This window comes from Sceloporus occidentalis, unplaced genomic scaffold, assembly GCF_023333645.1.
Source record: "Sceloporus occidentalis isolate IW3139 unplaced genomic scaffold, rSceOcc1.0.p SCAF_117, whole genome shotgun sequence".
In the NCBI taxonomy this organism is placed as follows: Eukaryota; Metazoa; Chordata; class Lepidosauria; order Squamata; family Phrynosomatidae; genus Sceloporus; species Sceloporus occidentalis.
In genome coordinates this window covers 2,714,093-2,739,515 of record NW_028317097.1, presented here as the reverse complement: position 1 = coordinate 2,739,515, position 25,423 = coordinate 2,714,093, and the positions used below count along the sequence as shown (strand labels likewise).

General features: G+C 40.7%; 1 protein-coding gene across 1 annotated transcript; it reads right to left on the bottom strand.

The window, feature by feature from the left end:
• Positions 1-24: 24 nt before the first annotated feature.
• LOC149282411 (KAT8 regulatory NSL complex subunit 1-like protein) lies at positions 25-19,765 on the bottom strand. Its single transcript, XM_089498279.1, has 11 exons — positions 18,729-19,765; positions 13,930-14,065; positions 13,004-13,195; positions 9,017-9,126; positions 6,794-6,905; positions 5,794-5,951; positions 5,526-5,574; positions 4,968-5,077; positions 4,626-4,788; positions 3,030-3,251; positions 25-189 (listed from the first exon to the last, which is right to left on the bottom strand). Exons 1-11 carry the CDS (start codon positions 19,763-19,765, stop codon positions 25-27), a joined length of 2,454 nt encoding a protein of 817 aa, XP_089354405.1.
• Positions 19,766-25,423: the final 5,658 nt, after the last annotated feature.

Here is a 25,423-nt window from a genome sequence, read left to right as displayed (position 1 = left end):
TACCCCAGTCCTGGCACAGGGGCTTTACCCCTCCATGACAATGAACTGACAAACATGAGGTACATTGACTGCCGATTCTGTTCCTGCTGTTATACTGTCCAAGCGTTTACTTTCACCAGCAGAGGCGTTATCTACATAATTGTGAATTATTTGATCTTTGTATTCATGTTTCCTTGCAGTCTTACAAGCCTATGTCAAGGTTTTAAATTACTATGGAATTTATCAAATTCTTTGTGTCCGACTTCTAAATCTTACATCAGCTCTTACTCAGCCCTAGATCACTGTCTACTCTTACAATCACAAAGGGGTGATCATGGATGTGTTTTACTTAGTGGGGTTTGTAGTCTGGAAGAACTGCAGTATTATCACACTGACTGCATGATATGTTGTGAGGTGATTACTCCAGTGTTGGGTGGCCCTGTATGAAGCATGTTTCAATCAGTGAGTTTTCTTGGAAATCTCCCTGATTTCTATACACAGCCCAGCAGTTCCTGCACTGAAGGAAGGACATTTATAATACATGATGAATTCAGTGAGTTAAGTCACATCGCTCCTGCTAACTCCACAACTTGAGTTTTATTTAACTCCTTTAGGTAATTATGGTGGGTTACCCAGCAAGAAGAGGGGAGCTGGCCCTGTATAATGTATAGTTCAAGGGCTGATGATGTACAGTTAACGAGTTTAAACAACTCTCCCTCCCTTATGCTTTTCCATGTATAACATGCTAAGTGGTTTCCAATGACTTCACGCCACACATTGACTTGAGGAACAGTTTTAATAAGAAAATAGAACCTGCAGAATAAGATCATTGTCTGTGCGAGATACGGTATTACAGGACATCGAACACCTACAATTAATTAGAAACTTTCCCCACTGTGGACAAAATCAGTAGGGATACATTCCACAAACAAAGTAATATAATACACAACGTGTAATCGGAAATGTGAGTGAATATTGACAATGAAATTAATACAATAGTGTTAAGAAACTGATAAAGGGGGCACAGTCCAGCTACTGTAAGACTTCACTGGAACCCCATTACAGAAGGCTTGGCCCTGTAACCGCAAAAGAAAATCAACTTTCTACAACCATTTGTTGTACTTTAGAGAAAAATGCCCTTTTTATGCGACAGAAGGTGCGGTACAGGTGTGACAGCGTGTGTGTGTACGCTGCCATGAAGATGCCCCATCTTTACTACACCCGGAACAAAGACGAGCCTCACTGATGAAGACCGAGATACGAGGGCTTACTTTTTCCCCCCTGTTCAGCAGCCGCAGGAGAAGCGGAATCACTGATCCTGCGCTGTCCAAACATACACAGCGAGGTTCAAGTATCGTGAGATGCAGAGAACATGAAAACTGTTTAAATGAATCGGCAGACAATAGCGAGGCCTGGAATGAAGGAGGAAAAGAAGAAGGGAGTCGGACATGGCGTGAGGAAGGATAGAGGTATATTTGACGATTGTTCTTTGTATAAGAAATGCAGTAGGCGTCATGGCTTCTGTCAGCTAGTGAATAATTATTCCTATTTTGGACTTTCTTACAAAGGGTTTGGTGCATCTTATATTCCAAAAATACGATCAGTGCACACGTAGCATTTTACCCATTCTTTAAAGCCCTGAAGCACAATATAACTGTATTGACCTCTATGCCTGAAGTACCGGTTTCTGAAATTTAGGGTCTCGCGTGAGAATATATTTAATTCTTCAGAGTTCAGGGAGGCTGCTTCTGGACCAATGTTCAGCGTCCACCGAGTACAGGCTCGTCAGAAGGTCGCTTGTATTTGGTCCGTAGTTATCGCAAGCTGCACCTTTATACAGAAAACATGTAGCAATGTTAATGTTTATAGCTGCTTCCATTACCAATCACTGATTGTTTTTAAACAAATGCTACTTTTTAGAAAGAGAAATACTGTAGATGTAAAAGGTGAGTATTGTTTCTGTTAATTTGACAGCTGCAGAGCGACCCATTTAGGTAACATTGGATCTTTTTAAACACTGGAATAATGCCTGCTGGGCCCATGAGAATCAGGTTAAGTTCACTGGAACTTTAGTGAATACCAGGGCCATTAATGTCACCTCAAAATTACTCAGGAGGAAACCAAGCCCCCTATATTTTGCAGTTTCACTTGCTTCATAATATCAAAATCTCCCCAAACACACACAAGTGAATTCTGCTGCAGTTTGCTTAACTAACGAACACGTCGGAAAAGACCCTCGATACCCGCAGTACCACCTGTTACCAGCAGGAGGTGACAGCAGTCAAGTGTTTTCTATCCAACACGGGTCACAACAACTGTTTGCTATGAAGTCCCAGCATTTAAATGGTTTAATCTACAGCGGTTATTGCATTTCCCATAATTACTGTGTACTCATCTGAAATATTTAAACAGCATTGGAAATATTGAAGATTTTTAAAAATAATGCCAAAAATTGACTTCTTAATCAGCTGTGGTTGGCATCCGCACACGTGTATTATGTTCTTGTGGTACATAAACATAGCACAATAGCATATTTTATGCACTGTATATGTGTGTGTGTGTGTGTGTATGTGTATATATATATATATATATATAATTATATACATACATACACACACACACACATACATATACACAAATAAATAGAATAAAGATTTTCATGTTATCACAAGAGTGGAAATTCATCAGACTAAGAATTTAAGCAGAAGGCGATGACCTCATGGTTCATTCCCAACATTACTCAATCACATTAAAATAAACATGCTGTAGTTTGAATAATACATTCCTTTTTACATCAGTGCGTAAGTATTTTTTAAAACTAGTGCACTTCTCATATGGCTGCCAGAACTGTGAACACAATTTCAACAATCGCTCGCTGTCACCAAAGAGGAAAGAGTCTTAGGAAAGAAAAAAAACATGTTTTTACTAAATTATTCCATCTGTAGCGGTAATGATATATAATACAAACACAGTATTTTTTATGTGTGTGATGTTAAATGTTGTTTTATACAATAGTGTGTGATATAGCTATATCGAGCTCTCCAATTTACCTTTTTCTTCTCCCGGTTCTGTGGCGGTCTGCTAGTGTGAACACAGATAATCCTGTCACGTCTCATCGGAAGCCCGGCTGAGTGGAAACGTCGTTCCCTCTCTAAGGGTGATTGTAGCAGATGAGATTTCGGAGCGCAGGGTGTTTGCTTCCCTGATTTATCAAGCAATTTGTCTGTTTCTGCTTCTGTCATTGGGAAAGTCCTGCGCTCCCACTGCTCCGTCTGCCAGACAGATATAAAAGGTCACCAGTCTATTGGTGTTGTGTTGTAATATTTTCCCCCTTCAATCTTCTGACTGCCTACCTCCCCATATAGCGTTGTGTTATAGGATCCGGATGGTATGATGCGGGATACTGAGCTTTGTGGGACACTATCACCTTTTGTCAAGTGGTTGTTAAAATTTCCTTTATATACTTACAAATGAAATTTTGTGTTGCTCGTACCAGTCCTAATTGATGTAAAGAACACATTTGGAACCCAAAATTATATCTGGACAATGTTTATGTCATAAGATGCTACAGTAAAAGTCATACATAGCACAACAAACTATTATATGTTGATATATAGTTCTATTATTTTGCATCTTTGGCACCATGAGCAAAAGTACCTAAAAATACACACCGTATATCGGGGAATGCAACATGCGGCCCGCGGGCCAAATGCGGCCTGCGAGACCTCAAGGTGCGGCCTGCGTGAGATCGGCTGCTTACCTGTGGGAGGGTCTTTTGTACTGCACAGAGTAAGCGAGACTCAGCAGAGTTCACATGACATCACATGCTCCAGTCCGGCTTCCTCTGTGCAGTACAACAGAACACAGCGGGAGGCCGCGCCCCCTGCTGAAGTCTGTGAGCGGCATTGAGAACTGTAGTGCAGGTAAGAGGGTGGGGGAGGGTGTTTGAATGAGTATGCGTGATTGAATGAGTATATGAATGAATGAGTGTGTATGTGATAGCATGGATGTGTAAGTGCTGGAACCTAGGCATGATGGGATAGCTGTGATTGCTGTTAGCAATTACACTCCTATCATGCCAAGTCAGCCAGTACATGCTGAAACCTGGTTAGCTGCCCCCCTTCTGTATTGATGCTGCCAGCAGTATGGGGTCTGCACATCACTTACAGCAACCCTGTACCAGCATGTACTGGCTGACTTGGCATGATAGGAGTGTGTGATTGCAAAAAAGGAATCACAGTCCCATCATGCCTAGGTTCCAGCATTTACTTGTCTGGATATGATAGGAGTGTGATTGCTGTTAGCAATCACACTCCTATCGTGGCAAGTCATATTGTTGAATTTTTTTGTCCAGTTGTGGTGTGTTACTTACTTTAATTAAAAGTGAACCCTGAATTTTCATTTTGGTGCATCCCTAGAATAAATAGAACTATTTTTAATTATCCTGAATTTGTAGTCACAAAACTTTCTAGAAATCAGTGAGAGGAAAAGTAAAGGTTTTGTGTCATTTATTTTAATCTGCACATTTTATTAAAGGCCATATTTTCTCACAGTGCACGTATACAATTCTGATGAAGTGGCCCGCTGCAGAGAAACCTTGGACACCCCTGCCGTATATCATGAAACAAAACAAGATTAATCAATACCTTCACTTTAAAAGCGTCATCTGTATCTTGTGAGGATTGGGAATTATCTTCATCAGTTAAGCGAGTGTTGTGAGGACCTGGTAATAAATCACTAGGACTACTGGCGTTCTCACTGGAAGTCAACACAGTTCCTGACCAGGCATTGATGCCATTGCTTGAAGATCTGAAATCATAAACCATATTTATAATATGATGGGTTATTGTAGCAAGGTGTTTTACTGCCATTCACAAACACATACATATATATATTTGTTATTTTCCTTTGACATATTTAAGCCACCTTTCTTTTGTTTAATTTACGGCATTTGCAGGACTAGGTTGTAACGAGCTCCTAGGACTGACCTGCTCCGCTTGGACCACTTGCTTTGCTCCCAGAATGACCAGCGAGCCTTTTCTCTCCGCTCACACTTCTCATGTCGGCAGCTAAAAGCCTCATCTGACAAGTCTTCCAACTACAATTAAACAACATACTGGAGATGAAGAGGACTGAAGTCAAGAAGCTAAGACAGCGGGGTAGTAGAGTGGTTTTTGCTTGGTCCCTTTTCTTGTATGTTACTTTTCCACAAGGCTGAAGTTTTCTCAGCTATTTTTTTCATCGATCACCGAGTCAACCTACACACTACAATGAATATAACTCCTGGTCAGACCCATCCTTTCTATTGTTTATGGGTATATACTATTCATTTTTTAAACAGCAAAATGCAAATTTTATAGTAACACTAAACTGCAAAGATGACTTTGGTCTTTTTTGCAGAAATCCAGAAAAGTGGCATTTAGTGTAAAATCAATGTGTGGCAGAAAGTTAAGTGGCTGACACTACTGATTTTTTGTGATGTTTGTGAAGTGTGTATTTGACAAAACAACTCAAAACTGCAGCAAAATAGTATGAAGAATTCTTGCCTCTTCGTCGGGTTTGGTTTCCAGAGGTTCAAGCATCACTTCCTTCCAACTGTTAACAATAATAAATAAAATAAAAAAAACATCTTGAGCATGAGAACGCACTGAAACAACATACATTGCTGACTAAAGAATACTTGCATTCCTGAAACATGAGATAAATCCACCACCATCTAAAAAGTCAGACGGATAGTTGTAAATTGCCCCCTCTACAGCGGATTTTTTTAGATGGAATTCACAAAGCAAAAACACTTGAATGTTAAGTACAAACCTGGGGGTTATGATTTCTTTGTACTGCAATTTCTCCAACTGGGTAGGAGCAACCAAACTCATCGGGATTACAATATTATCGATGTCATAAGAACTTTCACTTCTTAATCTGCGTCTTGACGCACTGAACATAGTATTGGAGTCCCGCATAACGTATCTCTGCAACAAGAAAAAACAAACGTCTATTTCAAATCCATTTTTAGAATGCCCAAAAGTGAGTCGATTTTTTTTTATAACATAATTTGTAGTCTATCAAAAAACATACACATGGCCAAGATGCGCTTCTTATAAAATGCAATAGAATTCTGGTGTCCCCACCATGTGAAGAATATAGGAAAGGAAGGTGTCCAAAAATGCATAAAAAGGTACAAACTGTTAAAGGACTTGATGTCTAGTCTAGAGGAAGCCCGCTGTGACGGGTGAAACGCGTTGCTGACTTGTTCATCATTGATGCAAACCCTCATGTAAGGCATTTGCTACTATTAAATTATACACTGCTTTCATATATGCTGATTTTGGCTCTTTCCTTATTGGGAGGCTCTCTTATTATCACACTGGGAAGCTTTCAAGATAACGACTTGGGATCCCTACAGAAAGACCACCTATATTACACTCAATGCTCAACACTATCCTATGTTTAGGATTTTTGCAAATTAGAGGACATTTCCAAGTCCTCTAAAAGGTTGTACCCTTTTATGCATTTTTTGGACACCTTGCAGCTTCATGGTCACTTAAGCGCTGTAGACACACTGTTTTTTTCCCTCTATAATTTGTAGTCTATATTGAGGGACAAAGCTGCTCCCATGTCTGCTTAAGCTGCGAAGAGAAATGACCCTAGATCGAGGTGTGTGCCTTTTATATAAAGAAATAACTTCATTGCAGACCAGACATATGGCCAGCGTCACCTTTTTAGGGATGCAGAGTGAAACAAAGGGGAGGAAAAGCTTTGTAACCGTCACCGTTTGCAGCATGCACCACCTCTGGTGGCTTCACATTTCTACCTGTGCCGATGATTTCTGAAGAGCTGGAGAAACATCCTTAACTGGTGCAGCATGTTTTATGGATTCTAATGTGGAAGATATGCAGCTATCTGTGATAAAGAGGAGAGACACTCTGCATTATGAATGTAAAAACAAAAAGGGGGTCTCTAGGAACGGCACAAATTCAACCTGTGGTCATTAAGCAGATTGTTACCAGCTTCCGTCTCGCTCATATATCTCCTCTGCCTCCTGCGTGTTTCGTAGCGTGTCTGTGGCCTGCAGGTGGTGTGATACTTCCAACTTTCAGGAACTAGAGACAAATAAATAATATATTTTATATAACATTACGGATATATTGCAAAAATTGGCAGAGAAAAATAAATAAATAGAGGAAAACACAACACATAAATCACTCCTCTCTGCTTCTGCATTGGTTTTTTTTTTCTCTCCACCACCAGGGGTTTTAAACCAGGGGTTTTAAAAAGTTGCACCAAACTTTTCAAAAAACATCATGCCCGTGTCCGATTTTCTTCATATTGGAAACGTATTCTATGTGTCATTTCTAATCTAATTTTGAAGTAAGTGATTCTGACAAGGTGACATATTTCTACATTTTGAGAAAACAGCCATGATGGGGGCAGCAGGTCAATAAAGTGTTTGAAGAAAACAAGCATTTCAATGTATAGAAGGTCCAGGGTTTTAAGTGACATGGGTGGGCAAAGGGAGACCATTTCGTTCCACAGTGTGATTTTTTTTTTATTACATTGGTACTTTCCCCTTTGAAATGTTAACTTAGTATGATAGCCTCCATGCAGTCTCGGTGGCACCGTACTAGAAGAGAATAGGCTTTCCACATTTTATTGATGCATCACAAGATGGTAACTGCACACATTTAAAGGCAATAATTCCCCCGGAGGCAACATAATTTCCACAAGCTAAATATTGAAATAAAGTGAAACTATATGGATTAGACGCACCACATGAGGATTCTCTCGCCACTTCTTCCGTGAATAGTGTGCTCAGAACAGCCTCCCCCTTAACGTCACTCTGCTTCAGCAATGCATCAAAGCGGAAATTTAGAGGGAGGTCTAGAATACAAATTTAAATCATCATTTAGAGGGAAAACTGCAAAATTTGACAGAGGCACTAAACATAGTTTCTAAAATGGGCATACAGTATAACAGCTTACCAGACGGCAAAGATAAGGCAGGGTGAAAATAAGGGTCTATCTCACAGACACTTCTGTTCATTAAAGCAAAGCTCTCCTGCTTGTCACAACTGGTCCAGGTGGGGCCGCGATCTGGGTGGTATAGCGACTCATAACATGGATTTAAAGTTTTGTGGGAGAACAGAGCCTGCGGCAAGACAATTATTATGAGCAATGAAAGGTTAATGGTTGTCAAATAGAAGAGATGTAGAGAAAAACAAAGTAAACCGGCAACAAGACATTACCTGTGGCAATAAAAATTCATAACACATAAATATGTCTCATTGTTTTCTTCTACAGAATAAATTTGGTATTCACGTGGTTTGGAGAAGCAACAATCATGCCACTGGCACAAAGAACATGGCATTAGACAGAAAGGGATAAGTAAATAGATGTTCTTTATTTGAGCATAAAGTGTTGCAGTGGAAAAATTGGTCCCTTATATGATAGCAAAAAACTGGCAGTGCCTGGATAAGAAGGGCAGTGCATGAAAAATGCCCGACCACCAAGGCAAAGGCGAGAACCAGGACATATTGTGAAGCCATAGAGGATCATTTTATTTGTAGGTTTTAAGGCACACAGGGTGGTTACTGGATTATGTTTGCCACTGAAAAGCAACAAAGTCGTTCAGGACGTTCTTGACCCTGTACTACTTAATGCTTACCAAATCAGCTTGAGACCTATTCAAACTTGGCCTATAAAGCTTCCGTTTCTGGAAGGCCTGTAGGGGTCTGGCCCTTGCACAGCTGCTGGTGCTGCTCCCATGAGCAGAAGAAGCTTTGACACGGACCCTCTTCCTTTTTTTTTGTTGATGCTCACAGAATCCTTTCAATGAGACTGATCCGTCACCGTGCTGTCTTGACATTCTAGAAGGATACAACATCTTGAGCTATTGCAGGAGGAAATAATATTTGCAAAAAGAGCTTTCACTGAAACTTTACCATGTCAGTAAAAGAAGCAGTCCATCATAGCTGCTATAAGACATAAAAGACTGCTCCCACCTTGACCATGATCTACAAAAACTTAAGTCCACTTACATGTGAGGGCATCCACCGGACACTCTTTTATGTCCACTGGATGTAGCTGAATCCATGGGAACGTTAATAGGGACCATGAGGCTGCTGACCATCTCTGTGAGCTGAGCACTCTGCAACACAATAGGTTTAACATATTTATAGATCCCATTATACATGTCTTTTAATAAATCCCCCACTGTACATTACAGCTTCCACATAGCCAACACCTCAGAAGTAACACATCTCACACTGCCTGTGCTGAAAGCATTACTATGCCATCACTCACACAACAAAATGACCCTTCCACCAGCGCCATGAGCACTGGACAGAAGCAGGTGTCTTAGTGCTATACAAGCCACTCTGTATGGACAATTCCTCAATGTGGTGCCCAAATACAACAACCCAACTACAAATCACATCTTACATTTTCTCTCTTTGAGGGCATGGTGCGTGCCACAGGTAGTCCTCGGGCAGGTGCAAATCCTGCCTTTAAGGTTTGTTATAAAATGCAAATACATAATAACGTAAGCGAAAATGTACTGGTAAAAATATCTGAAGCAGAAAGTAACCACAACATGTAGATACCAATGTAAATTAGTTTTAAATGGCCTCAATCACATAAAATTGTGTCGTCAGTATGAAGTTATCATCAGAGGTCATTCATCTTTCAGGAACATGCAACAACTGTAGGAGTGATAAGTCTGCAAGGAACCCTGGTTTTCTGTGCCATTCTATATTGCTCTGTATAGACATATTCCTTTAAAACTACTCTACTGCTAATTACTTCTACATAATTTGATTCCAGCCCTGCTTTAGGGACTACAGATCAGGATCCCTATAAAATCACAAGTCCCTCCATCATAAGCAACGTTTTACGTTAGTAACGACTTACACAGGCAAAGCCCCATCCTTTCGTTCCCATTTTGTTTAGGAGGCAGCCTAGGACTCCCACTTGTTCAGCAGGGACCCATAGAAGCCACTAATGTGTGTGAGAAACACGTACAAAAGCACCTTGTGTCCAAAATCACAGGACTGAGGTGTTGCCAGCCTGACTTCTGGATGGCAAAATCTCACACAAGCCTGTGATTGGACTACGCATAAACCAATCCGTTCAGGCAAACACTGGTGGCTGGTGTGTTGTTAGCAGGAGTAAGGAGGGGGTGTTGATTGGGTCCCCACACAAGTGTGGGGACCTGACACAACATCCCCCTGCTGCCTGATCGCTCCGTAAGAGCGACAGGGCAGCGTTAGCCCCTTCAATGCCGCGATCGCGGCATTTAGGGGTTAATTCCCGTTTTGTAAGGGGCTCTGCTGCTGGTGGTCTGGCAGACCAGCAGCAGCAAAAACGAGCCTCCCACAAGCCCTTTGATGATTCCTGTAGGCATGGAAGCCTACAGCAGTCATCAGAGACTCCAGGGGCAGCTTCAGGGACAGGGGAGAAGGTTCTTTGGTCTCCACATGAGTGTGGAGACCAGCCCCAACACCCCCCTGCTGCCTGATCGCTCCATGAGAGAGACAGTGCAGCGTTAACCCCTTCAATTCCACAATTGTGTATAACACATTCGTGGCATTGCAGGGGTTAACATTTGTCCCCACAAGCTTGTGTGGACTAAATATCAGTCAATGTTGTGCTTCAATGGAACATCATCAGCATTGAAAGCGTTAAAATATATATATATATCAAAAAAAATAAATAAATAAAAAAACAGCACTGACCTGAAAGTCCAGGGTGCTTCCAGGTCAAATGCTGTGAGTTTAGTAAGTGGGCTGATGATGATCAGATCACTCCTAAGTTTAAAAAAAAATCCTGGCTCCTAACTTTTTAGCTGGCGCCTAGATTCACAACAAATTTGTCAAGCCCTGGTCTAGAGGAACACTCTTGGTCAGGATGAACGTGTCCCCATTCTCCCACCCCTCCATGGAATTCAACCATCCAGACAGTAGCTTGACCAGAGCCAGAGATCTATCTCCCTGTCATTACTTAAGTCTTACTTAGGAATAGGTATGTAAATGTAATTATATATATATATATATATATATATATATATATATAAAATGTCCTTGATTGGAAATGTGCACAAATACAAATGCATAGGATGAACACAGATGGCTATTCTGTGTGTGAGATACCCGCAGGCAAACAGGTTGACCACATATGTTTTCCAGGACATATACATTTTCACACATTGCTGATCATCGCAGTTGAAGCCCTGCCCTGTAACGTGTGAGACTTTTAACAGGGTAATTGGTTCCTTTCGTTGAGTTTACACGTCGCACATACTGTGTGTTACAGCGCTTTACCTGTACTGGTCAGCAAAATGCTGTTTTAAAAAACATAGCTAATGTGGTTGCTTTAATACCCAATGTTTTTAAAAACCAAACACAAAAATACACCAAAAACAGCTTCCGTGTGCAGTTATTATATACAATTTTTTTTATATAAACGACCGTCAATACTCTTTAGTTTGTTGCACAATATGAGACTGCTTTGGTTGATCTCCAGCAAAGAATGCTAAATGAACAAGAACAATAAGATCTCGGTAAGATAACAGATCTAATTTTTATCAGCTCTCTTCCACATCTGATAAGGCACATCCACCGTGAGCTTTAAAACCCAAGAATGTCTCTTTTCTACATGACCAAGCCGAGCAATTTTCAAATTAATAAATGTCTACTGCACACTACCCTACTATGTGAAAACAAATCTGAGAGGGTTGTTAGCAGAGGAAGAATTTGAGATGATTGATTTCTTGTTAATAAGTAACACATAATTAACTAGCATGTTGTATGAGCACAAATATAAAGCTCAAAAGCACCATTGTATGCTAGCCCAGTCACCGGGTGCACCTCTAAACACACCGGTACTTTGTACAGTCAGCTCCCACTGGTCATATTTACCATCGCAACCATTTAATGGTCACCGAGGACAGGGTGTCTCAATCTGTGGTATATGCACGGCCTCTGTGGACAGGGATCAGGGATGACCATATGTCTTTAGAATGAAGATGCCAAACAGACTATATAAGGAACCTAAATGATTTTTTTTATTTTATTTATTTATTTATTGGAACCATGAGTTCATTAGAAAATGGCACAGTCATTTAGGCCTCAGCAGTAATATTTTGGGACCCATGGGTGTGCTCGAACCCCAAAGGATGTACTTGAGTTAATCGTACGTAACGGGTATGTGATGACTGGTTGATATAAGGGGTACTTTTTTTTGTTTTTTTAATTGGTCACCATAGTTACTTTTTTGAAACACAATGACCTACAGCAGTATCAGCAGATTATGTAAGCTTTGCGCTCTAAGTATTATTTATTACACGTAATCCAAAGAAGAAGAAAATAATAACCATCCCCAGGAGAGGATGAAGATTTAACTATTAAGCCGAACACACTCGCATTGTCAGAAAACAATAATGTAATGTGTTTCTGACTTCAACCAGCAAAATGTCTAAACACAGTCCTAATACCTAGCACTGGGTACGCATCATGGGGAGTGATCTCCCAAAAGTGGGTAGATACTCAGTTTTTTGAGCGTTATTCCAAAATGGCTGGGGAAAAAGGCAAATATTTGAAGGCTCTTTAGTTGACCACTAGCAAGATCAATAACGTCAATGGCACTGCTACTGATCTTCTTGAATAATAAAATTGTTATACAGCGAAGACTAGTGCGCTCTAAGAATAACACTTTACAAGAATGCCATTTATGTTTAAACACCCGGTCATAAACCCGCGTCAGAGAAGCCCATTTTAGGCTAGACATCCAATGGGACACAACTGCCCATATTAAAAAAAACATCCAGGTCAGTTCACCATGTGAAGAAAAGCAGGAGTTAATATTTAATTTACAAGAAGCCGTGGATGGGGAGCTGGCACAGAGGGCTTACTGTTCGTCACGGCGGAGGTGAAATACCTTCACGGTTCTGTGCATTATAATTATGTGGCTCACCATGATGCTGCTATGCCAACGCGTGTATTCCTTAATGCCTTGGTGTGCTACTTTACCTGCTTTTCTATGTTTCTCAGGAGAAGAGTCGGGCTGCTTGGCGACATTTCTAAATCCTTCACCGGAGACTGATTTCTTTCCATTGAGGGTCTCGGCAATCTCCCCGGAGAACTCAATAAAGCTCCAGGATCTGGCAAACTTTGCTCCTGCCTGCAAATGCCTTTAGAGGGTTTGTCTAACATAACAGTTCCCTGGGAAACAACAATAAAACCATCTGGTTTAGCACTCTAATAAGCATTTCAACTATTTCTTCTCAAAAAGGTAGTAATCCCATTAACCAGAGCTTCACCAAGTGCAGGGAATTTCTTTTACACAACCGATAGACCGCATACACATTTTAAATTGGTGTTATTTGTTTCCATAAATACAGCCAACACGGTAACTTTTACACACTGACACATATATCTGAAGTCAAGTTTAGAATAGTTTATGTTTTTGTTTGTTTCAGACGAATAAGGACAGCGAGCACGATGTGGAGATTTAAGTCTGAACATGAATCGAAGTCACCGCCACACGGAGCTTGCTGCAGAACTGGTGGGGAGAGATAAGAATTATAATGCAAGCCAAAGATGGGGGGGGGGGCAGCGTCATACTCATTTATTAGGGAACCAAAAGCTACATATAAACAGAATATCTAGATATTTGTTGGAGGCCTTTAAGGATGGATTTGTATATACAAAGCGAAAGCAAATGTCTAGATAGTAAGATTACAATCAGGGTCCTCTCTAGCTAATGTATCGGTTGGTCGGTTAAGTCCATCGGTTCTAGTCTTGTCATACCTCTTGAATATTTGTATTGTATGAAGCTCTTCAGATATTGGTGGTGCTATATAAATAACATGTAGTAATAATCTGAACATTGACCTGGGAGTATCATCACACTTTATGCAAAGTGGCACTGTGTATATGCACGTCATTGAAAATACCTTTGTAGAGCGTATCTCTCGGTGAATATCTGCGAGTTTCTGGATTTTGTATTCCAGCTCCGAGATCTGAGCCTGAAGCCAGACCCAGCGACTTCCAACGCTTGCTCGGACTGAAAGCCACTTCTGTTCAGCATTACTGAAACACAGAAGACACGGGCGACCGTTAGCACTGAAAACACTTTCCAAGCAGTTTCTCATCCAGTATTTCATTTATAACACACTTTGAGGTCAGAGGTTGGGACTAAAACTGTCCTGTAATTATCTGCCTCAACTACAGACTCGAGACAACCGCATATTCATTCACACAATTATTTGATACTTAAAATGTACTTAAATGCAGATATTTCTTTACCTATTGTGTTGTATCTGACAGATTTGGATCTTCTGGAAATAAGGGATATTGGTAACACTAACAATGCTTAATGGGGAAGTGCCATGGAAAAAAGTCTTTTTCTCCTTGATTATAAATTTGGTGCATTATACAGTAATGTAGGTTGGCATTTACAAAAACCTGGTTTTATCTCATTTTGTTGAATAAACGTTATCTGAAGACCTGGAGGTTGCCATTGTCAGCAGTCATGTGATATTTTGGTTGACTTTTTGTGCTCAATCAGTAGATTCTTTATGTCTATGCTAACGAAGGCCCAGTTATCTAATGATCAGGTTGGATGATTTGTACTGAGCCATTCCATTGTTTACTGGTATGGTATGGCAGAGTGTTTGTCTAACAGAACACATACAAATGACTAATATGTGGCCATCTAAAAAAACATTAAAATATGCAAAAGCTAGAACAAAAAAAAACAAAACAGGATGATATTTCAAAAAGCATATTTTTAATCTAATACCAGTAATGAAAATAAGTTGGTTGGAGTTCCATTCTAATGTTTTAAGGCAAAGATGAGCTAAGCACTATGAACATATCTATCACAATTATATCTTAAGGACACTAGACAGATACAACGGTGATAGACCTGTTCAACTGATTTGTTACTTATGGCTTGATATGGGGAAGCTGCACTACACTACACATTCAATAATACTGATAGTCCTTTAGTGTGATATATATATATATATATATACATACATACATATACACACACACACACACACACACACACGGTAAAGGCTTAACATTTTACCTACTAAACACAGGGGTTTCTATACCAGTAGGAGACAATTCCTAGGACATAATGCAGACACTCATTACTACATGTCAGGCATGGCTGATCCTAGACTAACAGGTTCTTGAGATAAAGCATGCCTCTCAAAAGCTTAGAAAGTATGTATTAGCACATACGTTTCCAGAACCAAAAAATACAACACACGCTGCATGTTCACTATTTCACTACTTGGGCGCTCTTTGTATCATTAGAATTATAATCACGCTACACATTCTAATGATAGCTTACTGATACATTTCTTAGGGATATTAAACAGGACCCGGCTGGTGCCATCGATTCGCCTCCAAGCTAGAAATCGTAACACGTGACGGACGTCACCACTTGAAACGCATTGAGGTGTTTTCTTATTGTTTTATGCAGCTCCCTATTGTGGTTTCCCTTTGTGGCAAACCATAGCAGCCTCGCGACTTCTAACAGATTGAAGGATACAAATTCACAGATCAAAGTCCCAGAGGCTGTGTGTTTGTAATAACATTTATCTGGGATCAAGTGAATCTCTCAAAATCAATATGATTTTAAAAGCAAACACCATTTTCTAACGCAGTGATTGTATGATCGTATTTTAAAAGTGTCGCCCTAACGTGTGAGCAAAGTACACTTTTACTAATCCAGGAGGCTAGATTTGAATATCAAAGTGTTACCTAATTAGGGGCTAATGAAAATAGATGATGAAGAATAACTATTGTTGGACTACCAGCTCAAAGAAAAAAATTGTTCCTCTTATTGTTACTTTATCTATAGGATCCCTTACAATAAATGTCTATAAGTAAACAAAGTTTTTAATTGTAATTATGGTGGAATTGTGTATGCAGAGCAGCAGTCGTCAGCACTGGCTGTGAAAATGTCTGCTTCCATTAACATAGAACCCGAATCCTAATGCTACCTTTGCCGACAATAAATGATACATTGAAAATCCCAGCCTGCCATCCGCTGCAGAAAATATGAAACCATCTATTACTTTATAGGCAGTTTAAACATTATGCTGTCTCAATCTGGGGCAATCAGAAAGGGCTCACCACCGAGAAAATAGCATAATAAGCGTCTGCTTTTGATAACAAACCCCTGTATCCAGCTGCGTATTGAAAGATAACGCGAAGTTTCCATGGTACTGCAATTTACACAGCCCAGCTCACAGCTGGGAATTAATACACTAGTAAGCACTTTTAATACGACCTCGGAGTCCAATTATATGACACAACACGTCTGTGCGAATCAGCTTTCAAGTGTCGCCGGGCTCTGAAAAAGATGTGCTTTTTACTGTTCTGTAGGTTACGGGACCATCATTATGCAGCCTGTATGAACACTGGTGAGGAAAAGAGATCACCAGATAAACCAAAGAAAAACCATTGGTCTTCAGGCTCCATGTTAAGCCCTGGAGTATTCCATCCATCCTGGGGAATAGTAGTAACTAGTGGATTACTCGGCCACCATGCTGTGGTATCACTATACATTATGAAGAGCCACTCCCAGTGAGCTTCTGCTGCAAGAACAGTGTGGTTGGTCCTGTACAATGGATAATTTAACCGATGAGATTATGCTCAGATCCTCACCCACTGAATTGGGCATTATTTAGGGCCAGCTTAACCCTTCTTGAAGGTGAAACTTTGTCATTGTTGGAGCTTCATTATGAATGACGTAGTGAGGGAGCTGAAACCTCAACTCTCATGGAAACTCTATAGTGTGTCATCCAAACAACAGCAAAAGTGTGTTTCCCAACTTTAAATTTAATAAAACCGAAGTTCCCACAACCACCCTGTGGAGTGTTGCCTAGAAGAAGAGGATGCGCTCCAAGTGTCTGGGATGGAAGAATGGCAACACAAATGATCCTTTACCTTCCCATCTGAAAGAACTCCTTTTTGACGAGATAAACAGCATGGCAGACATTTATATGAAAATATAAAGCAGGATTATCCTGTGCCGTGTAACATAAATTATTACAGGTTTGTCCTCCTTGATAACCAAATACCCACGAATGAGTTATCAAAGAGGTACACCATCTGGCTCCAGAGATCATAGCATAAAAAATATTTGCTAACGTATCGTAAGGATTGCGGAGCGGTTAAGGGGCATTGAAGGCTGTTTGCTTTACAGATTCTGCTGTGCTAAGTGAACTTTATAATCCATGACTAGGAGCAGGCCATAACTTGCCACAGTACTTTAATTGTGCGCATTAAGAAATACTGGAAGGCTGTGAGTGTGGGGGTGGCTGAAAAACAGCTGGGCTCAGCAGTGCCAATGCATCAGATTTCACACAACACATACTTTTTTCTCCTACCTTCCTTCCCATATAATGTATTAACATGAAGTTATTGTCTTCTATAAGTACAACTCACAATAGCGCAATTTCATATATGTAAAATTCATTTAGAAAGTAAGGAAGGGCTGGGAGTCCTAGTTTATTCAAGAAAAGTAAATAAATTAGGCTAATATAATTAAGCACAGGTTATAAAAGCAGATTAAATTAGTGTCTGCAAATCATAAAATCTGAATTACACACCAACCGGTCTTGAATGTTCTTCTACATTAAATCATTCACCTCCTTATACAGGCTTTTATGGGATGCTCCAGCCATCATATGAATTTTTAATGTGTGCGATAGCTGAATGCTCCCTTAATTTATTTATTTTTTTGGTCCAGTTGTAATGTCTGGGGGGATTTTACAGAATCACGCCATATGCATTTGCCAGATTTCTGGGATGGGGTCCTAGTGAAATACAACCCTTGTTGGCATGTGCAGGAAAGAGTGCGCTGGAACATGTCTTTAATGAGAGAGAGAAAAATATTGAGAGAGAGAGAGAAAGAGTGAGAAAAGGAGCAAGAGAGAGAAAGAGACATAGCGAGCGCAAGAGCGAGACGGAGGGGAAAAAAACTAAACTGCATTCCATTTTCAAAGAACCCACAATCAGATCTGTGGCAAGCAATTTAGTTCGGTAATTTCACCAAGAGTAACACAATACATTCGCTGCCGGTCTCATTCACTGTAATGAAAGCAGAAAGGTACAATGCGTTCAGTCTTTCATTCTCAATTTGCTGCACACCAGGATTATGATTTCCCAGAAGGAAATCAACAGGTGAAGACATTGGTAAACAAAATGGTATAATTAGTACCCTTCAGGAAGAGACAGGTACTGAAAGAATCATGTGCGGCAGCATCTGTCTCGTGGATAATAGATAACTGAATTAGGCTAAACCAGCTTAATGTTTCTTCTCGTTGTTATATTCCACAAACACTGAACTGGGTTTTTGCCTCCAACAACGTAAACACTATTTCTCATCTCCGGCCTGCTGAGGCCGGGTCACCATATCATTATCTACATTGAGTAGGAGTCCTTATAATCCCTACCAGCTGTGTCTGGCAATTACTTTGTTAGCCTTCACTTGAAACACAATAAAAAAAAAGACCTAAAATAATGTGCAAGGTCCCAGTTTTATTATATGTGGAATAACTAATTGAACAAGCAGACCACCCACTAGCATGTAATTACTTTCAGATTCTACACATAATGAATCAAATACGGCCCACCTGCCACTAAACACGGACATTCATATTCTTTAAACTATGAATGAAATCATTGGCAATGGTAATTCTTAGATTAAAGGCCATTGCACACCTACCACTTGTCTTGAAATACCCCTGCTTTTCCATCCCAATCCTCATCAGAGCTGCTTTCGGTGACGTCAGAATCCAAGTCTTGCTTGATACGGCCTAGAATCTCCGTTGACGACGCAGAGAACTTTCTGATATCAGCCGACATTGTGAGACTGGCGCCATTTTTGAAACCGCTGTCTGAGATGACCTTTGAACTGCTCTCCGCATCCTTTCCTGAATGACTATTATCGTGTCTGAGAGACGTGCTGGGGACCTTCGTATTTCGCATCTGATGACTCACAAAACATCTTATCTGTTGACTGCAGTGTTCTGCAGCATGATTTGCCAAAAGAGATTGCAAACGTTTCTGATTTCTTTTTGCTCGGTTTACAAGCGCCTGTTGCTGTTTGAGGCAGTGCAGGAGGCGAGAATTAATCTCACTTCGTTTGTGAGAAACATCCTCGGAAAAATCTGAAACACCATCAGGCGAAGGACAGCTACTGGCACATGGAAAAGCGAGCAGGTCTTCCTTCTGGCTCCCATTCAACATAAAGTTTGTATTGAGGAGTCCGCCTATGTCTTGAGTCTCCGTCACGGTTATATTCCAGAAGTTGTGCACGTCCGCTATAAGATGGCTCATATTTTCCGGAAACAGCTCTCTTTTCACCTTTTTTTCAGGCTGTAAAGCCATACTGATTAACAGAGGGTGCATGTCTTTCTTCGCATGGAACATCTGCCTGCATGTGTCCTGCTCCTCAGTCTTCCACCCAGGACCACTACGCTGTAGATTCAAGGCCGCACTTGAGGTCACAAAAAAGACCGTTTCATAATGTGAAGAGCACTGGGAGCCAATTTTCTTTAAGCTTGTAAAATCTGTATGATGGCTCTGCTCTGTATCAGTGCGTACCATGCTGGGCCCGTTGGCTTTAGGAAGGCTGATCTCCACAGCCTTGGAATTATCCGCATGTAAGTTACTATCAGAGCAGAGACTCCTTAAGGTCAAGGAAGGGGAAAAATTAACTTCAGGTCCCTGTGTTGCTGTTTCAGTAAGGGCCGGAGTCATTATGGCTTCTCGGGGTAGGGAGTGGTAGGCGCTCTGTAGAAAACAAAGCATTTATGTGAGACACACCAGTAACTGTAAATCCCCTTACAACGGGAAAGCCTTTATTACAGTGATCCATAACAATCCAAAAGGAAAGCAGACAAAGCAAGCTGTTTACAAACATTTGTGCACTCAAAATACAACAAAAGACTATTAACTATAAGATGACAAAACGCAGCATTAAAAATAAACAGACTGACAAATCTGACAGCAAGCTTGACTTTTATTTAGGAGCCAGAGAGAAGTACAAAACATTTGGAACCAAATCTTAAAATCTAGGAGCCAGGGCTACCTGACTGCTGGGATTTTTCAATCTGTTAATATCGGAAGTGATCATTTAAATGATCAGGTAGTGTAAGAAGCAGTGTTTAACTGACATTTTCATACACATTACTTACATTTCATTAGCTTAGTTAGCAGAAGACGCAGCAGAAAAACAATATTTTCTCAGTCATCACAGTTTCTTCCCTTTTTGTTCTTTATTTTGCGGTTAGGTTCTTAGACGGCATCGTGAGATGCAGGTTGAGAAGTATTGGGATGGGCACCAAGCCCCATCAGCATTCTATACAGAGAAAACAGGATGAACAAAAATCAAAAGTACACCGATTTATGAGATGAGAGGCAGCCTTTATCCCCACAGAAACATTATAGACCCTAAACCTGTGTTAAGAAACATGGAATTCGACAACTTTGGAAAGTTGCAAAGTTTTGTGGTGAACATGCCTTTACCTACTAGTGCTTAGATCACAATCACGCATCCTGTAGTACTCAATAGTGTGCTGCTATATAAGCAGGTGCTTAGGGCCCCACTGGCCTAAGGGCATCAGAGGTTGTAAGAGGGGTGAGATACAGATCCCCCATAAGTGAATACCACTAGAATTTCTAAACCTTACCTGCCCCAGCTACCTTTAGTGCAGGAGATGCATTGGGCCGAACATATCTCCTGGCACATGATATACTTACCACACTTCAGCTTGGCGTGCTCCCTAACATGAGCCTCATGCGTACACACGGAAATCGCTCCTATCAATTTCAATAGGAACACTTTCCTGCTGGTGATTGGCTGCTTCAACCAGCCAATCAGTGACCAGAAGCATTGGATATTAGGAAGTACTTTTTTTAGGCATACATTTGAAACTCCCTAACAGGCCTGCGTTTGCATCGGATGCCTGGCATTGTTTTTTTGAAATAAAACTGTCTATCCATACAGAATGATCAAAGTTTCCATGACAACCCCCTTCAAAAACCCTAAATCATAAAAAATGGTTAAAGCGTACAATTGAAAACTTTTACTAAGAATTAGACCTTTTGAGGTATTTTGCTATATCCCCCCTAATTTCTAAATAAAAAAGGCTAATGAGCCAAATAAACGGCAACACGTCACACCACCTTTTGCGATCGTTATCATGCCAAAAACCATCGATTTAATGTTTCCAGTTGGCCCCACCCTGCGCACCACCCACGCACAAAGCTTTCGTCCAATCATCTCGCGCATTTAAGAATAGTCCGCATCCCTTCCAGCAGGGCGCGCTTCGTGCCTTAAGAAGTCGCGCGCTCGGATTTGTTGCGCGGGCACTACACGCGCTCCCGATTTACTGAGGGAGAAAGAACGGCAGAGACAGAGGATGATAAAGAAGGGTTAACGAGCCCAGGGTTTTTCCTCACCTGCCCTTCTGCCGACTGTTCCGAATTTAACCAGGCACTGTATGCGCAGCCCAAGGCGTGTGAAACCGACCCGTTAGCAGCTTCACTGTAACTGAGAACAAGTCCCGCCCTCCTTTATGTTGTTGCGTTACTCCTTTACACAGTACCCGCCTGACAGCCGCCGCTGCCCAACTGACGGCTAGAACTCACTACGGAGGGCTGAGGCGCTGCAAAGGCAGAGCACCAATCAGAAGCCGCAGTTAAGTAAATCTGACTAATCGCATATGTCGTGGGCGGGGAGTATCTCGTCCTTTGCTTTCAAGGTTTTATTCACACTTGACCAATCGCATAGTAAATAGGCTTGTTTAAGGACATTTTGGACATCTACTAGCCAATAGAAATTGCTAACTGCGCATAATGAATTCTACTGCGCTTGTAGTGTTGTAGGCGGGGCTACAGACAATCACAAAGTAGTACATTAGTAAATATGAATGGAGCGATCGCAGCCGGGCCCTGACTGTCACTACAGCGCTTGTGCTGTCAGTCTGTACAGATTATCAATGGCAGAGGATTTATGATTATACCCTATATCACAAGCGTTACTTTCTAAATTAAAATGATAATTATGATAAAGTTGGTGTAACAAAAATGGATTTATCAAATGCACTTTGCAGTTACACTATGTTGTTTTTTTTCAGAATGGATATGTGAAATAACAAAAAAGTTTTGGATTTGTATTTAGAAACACTCCCTCGAGTACAGCAATAAGTCATGTTTCTCAGACGTTGTGGGGTTAAAACTGAAGCTTGCGTATTTCAGTTTTCCAAGTTGTAATTTTGACAGATCGCTCTACAGGGTCCATGTCTCATTTGAGACTCAGTAGAGATCCCATATTTTAATTTAACTCCATAAGACTATATATTCCCTAAATGCACACCCCTTAAAGAGTTCAAAGACACCTACCCCACTTACTAGGTGGCCCACTTACTACAACAAACCTAGCGGGAGCACAGGAATTTTAGTATTTTTCCTCCACCTTTTCACATGCCATGCATATTTTGGAATGCATCATACTGGGCTATCTGGAGCAAGAAAGAAAGGAAATACAACAAATGAATCACATATGTCTACTGAGCAAATATTTGTGGTATGTCAGTGTTACACAATCACAAGAGACCCCCCAAATCATTGGAGGGCAAAGTGGTTTCATTTTCTTTACAGATGGATACTGAAGGTGGAGCTTATGTAAAAATACTCCTAAACACCAAAAAACCCAATAAACTCTATGTAAATGTGAAAACACATCACCTGAGAATTGTTTTTATTTTATTTTTTTTTGCATACAAGGCAGTTCCTTCCCTGGGCTTTGGAGCAATTCTTTAAAATGTTTTTGGTGTCTTTCCTTCCTTGGGTTTATAGCTAATTTTAGTGACCCAACCTTCTAGCACACAAATAATTAACCTAACAGTTTAGTGAATATACCTACCAGTTAAGGGTTAGGAGATAGCGCCTGGGTCCTGTTAATGGATTTGTCATAGTATTTGGTATGGTTAGATGTTAAGTTTAGGTTATAGTTAGTGTATAGTGTTAGCGATAGGGATGACGTTCAGATTCAGTCACTAGCTATTGATCAGTGAGACTGATCATTGATCACACACCATTTTTTTAGGTTAAAACTGCAAAAATAAATAAATATATAGAGTACTGTGCAGAAGTTTTAGGCCGGTGTGAAATATGCTGTAAAGTAAGAATGCTTTAAAAAATAGACATGCAACTTTTTTTAAATAATTTAACAAAATGCAAAGTGAGTGAAAAGAAAAATCTAAATTAAATCAATATTTGGTGTGAACACTCTTTACCTTCAAAACAGCGTCAATTGTCAAGTCGCAAGATATTTGGCATATAGTTAGGTGTACGATTAAACAATAACCGGTGCTAATGATCATTAATTTAATATGTAGCTTGAAACGCAATAATTAACTGAAACAGCTGTGTGGAAGGAATAAAACTGGGTGAAGAACAGATTGAGCCTGCAAGATCGCTCCCGTAGGAGCAATCAAAAGCGTGAGGGGCTGGTTTGCCCGGCAGACATCAGTGCCTGTGTGATCGATGTGATTGTGGACATTCTTTCCCAGGTAAGTCAATAGTCCTCTAGGGACATTTTCTCATGACGTACGTGGTATGTTATTTGTCGCTAAGTGGTTAAAAGTACTAATGTCCCTGACCCCTGAAAGTCTAATGTCCCTGACCACCTGTAAAGTAAAATGCATACTAAAGTTGAGCATAGAAAAGAAGCACTTACCTGACCTTGAAGTTGCAGCCCTGCTGTAGAAGCTGCCCTGCTTCTCCTCATTTGTTGCCACTGGATGCTTGAAGCAGCCAATAAGTGGCAGCAAAGGACTGTCACTGAAATCTAAGCAGACCCTCACCCAAAGTGTTCACCGAGCCAGCACGTGCAGGAAGATATGATTGGCTGAACGCTTCTCCTACACTGCAAATAGCGTGCAAATTATGTGTATTCTGCAGAATCCCTCAAACCCATTTACATCAACTATCGATAGAGGAGAATAATGCGGAGAATTATTTAGAGGTCCAGATAGAGTCAAGATGTTTCAGTTTTTTAGAAAGCAAGATTTCAGAGGTGAACTTCACAGGTAGAAGGTCTGGGCTCTTCTTCCCAAGATGCAGCAGGTCTTCAGCATTCTGCTACAACATGGTAGGCTCAGATTCTTTTCAAGGCAGGATGGGTTTTCCAGATGATCATACATAGATGGGGTATCCCAAAAACAGACCTTACAGTCTCCAGTCCAAATCACCTTTGAATGAATTTGGAAGCTTGGCCGTCGGCTCTGGACACCCTTTCTCAGTAGTGGAATTTTCATTTCAGATTCATATTTTTCCTCCCTTCCATCATATCTCCAGGGTTGTCTAGAAAATCTGACAAGGAGAAGCTTCAGTCATCCTAGTAGTTCCGAGTTGGCCACAGAGCTTTTGGTACGCAGATTTGTTCAACCTCAGCTCTCAGGCTCAGTTAAGGCTACCAAGTACGGGAAGATTTCATTTACCAAGGCCTTCTATTCCAATGGAATGGTTCAGCCGACGAACTGCCTGCAGTCACAGATACTCTTCTTCTGGACAGAAGTACATTCATTTCCTTAAGATACCTGAAGACCTAGAAGTCAAAAGGTTGCTCTGCTTCATGTAGTCCTTTCCCATTGTTTCTGGACTTCCTTCAGGAGGGCTTAGCTTGGGCTTTTGTTGTTTCCATGTTCTTTCTTTTCCAAAAACAGGGGAATTAGGACCCATTTTGTTTGTTTATAGATATGTCCCAGTGATAAACAAGCTTTATACACCAGCTATTGATCACGGTAGTTATACGTCTATTGGTTATAGTCGTTAAAGCAAATGTGAGACGGTTACAAGTGTGGCTGTAAAGAGACAACCACATGTGGTGTTCATATCGCAGGATGGTAAACTTTAAAGGAAAATTCCATCCGAACAGGAGAAAGCACAGAAAAATCACGACTAAAAATAACAAGTGCAAACTACACCATATACGTTTGTGTTAATAATAGGAATTTGTTTAAAGTTTAACTACAAAACATGAATATGTGCCATCACTCTGTAATGAACATGGTGAATGCACCATCACGTGAAAAAGGGACATTTGACGCGGCTCAAGGGTCACTCTAGATTAAGTTATTCGATGTGAGATAGTGAGGTCTCATTTTAGAGCCTATTAAAAGGTCAGTCACATCAATCTTTTCTTCAGGGATCATCGCCTACCTGCGATCCCACACATCAGTCAGCACTGCCAGGTGCTTGCGCATGCATTCGCTGCCGATCCGAGTCATCAGCATGAAGCAGTCTTATGATTTTAAGGCTGTAATTTCGTTTGGGCTTTTTTTTTTTTTTATATATTTTTAAACAAACGTTATTTGTTGTGGGATCCTATTGTAATTTTTTTTCTTGGAC

Coding starts and splice junctions, on each gene's coding strand:
- LOC149282411 (XM_089498279.1), bottom strand. CDS start 19,765: ATGACTCCGGCCCTTACTGAAACAGCAACACAGGGACCTGAAGTTAAT. Junction 5,078..5,525: donor AAACCAAACCCGACGAAGAG/GCAAGAATTCTT, acceptor GTTTAATTGTAG/TTGGAAGACTTGTCAGATGA. Junction 4,789..4,967: donor AAGTGGTCCAAGCGGAGCAG/GTCAGTCCTAGG, acceptor TTATGATTTCAG/ATCTTCAAGCAATGGCATCA.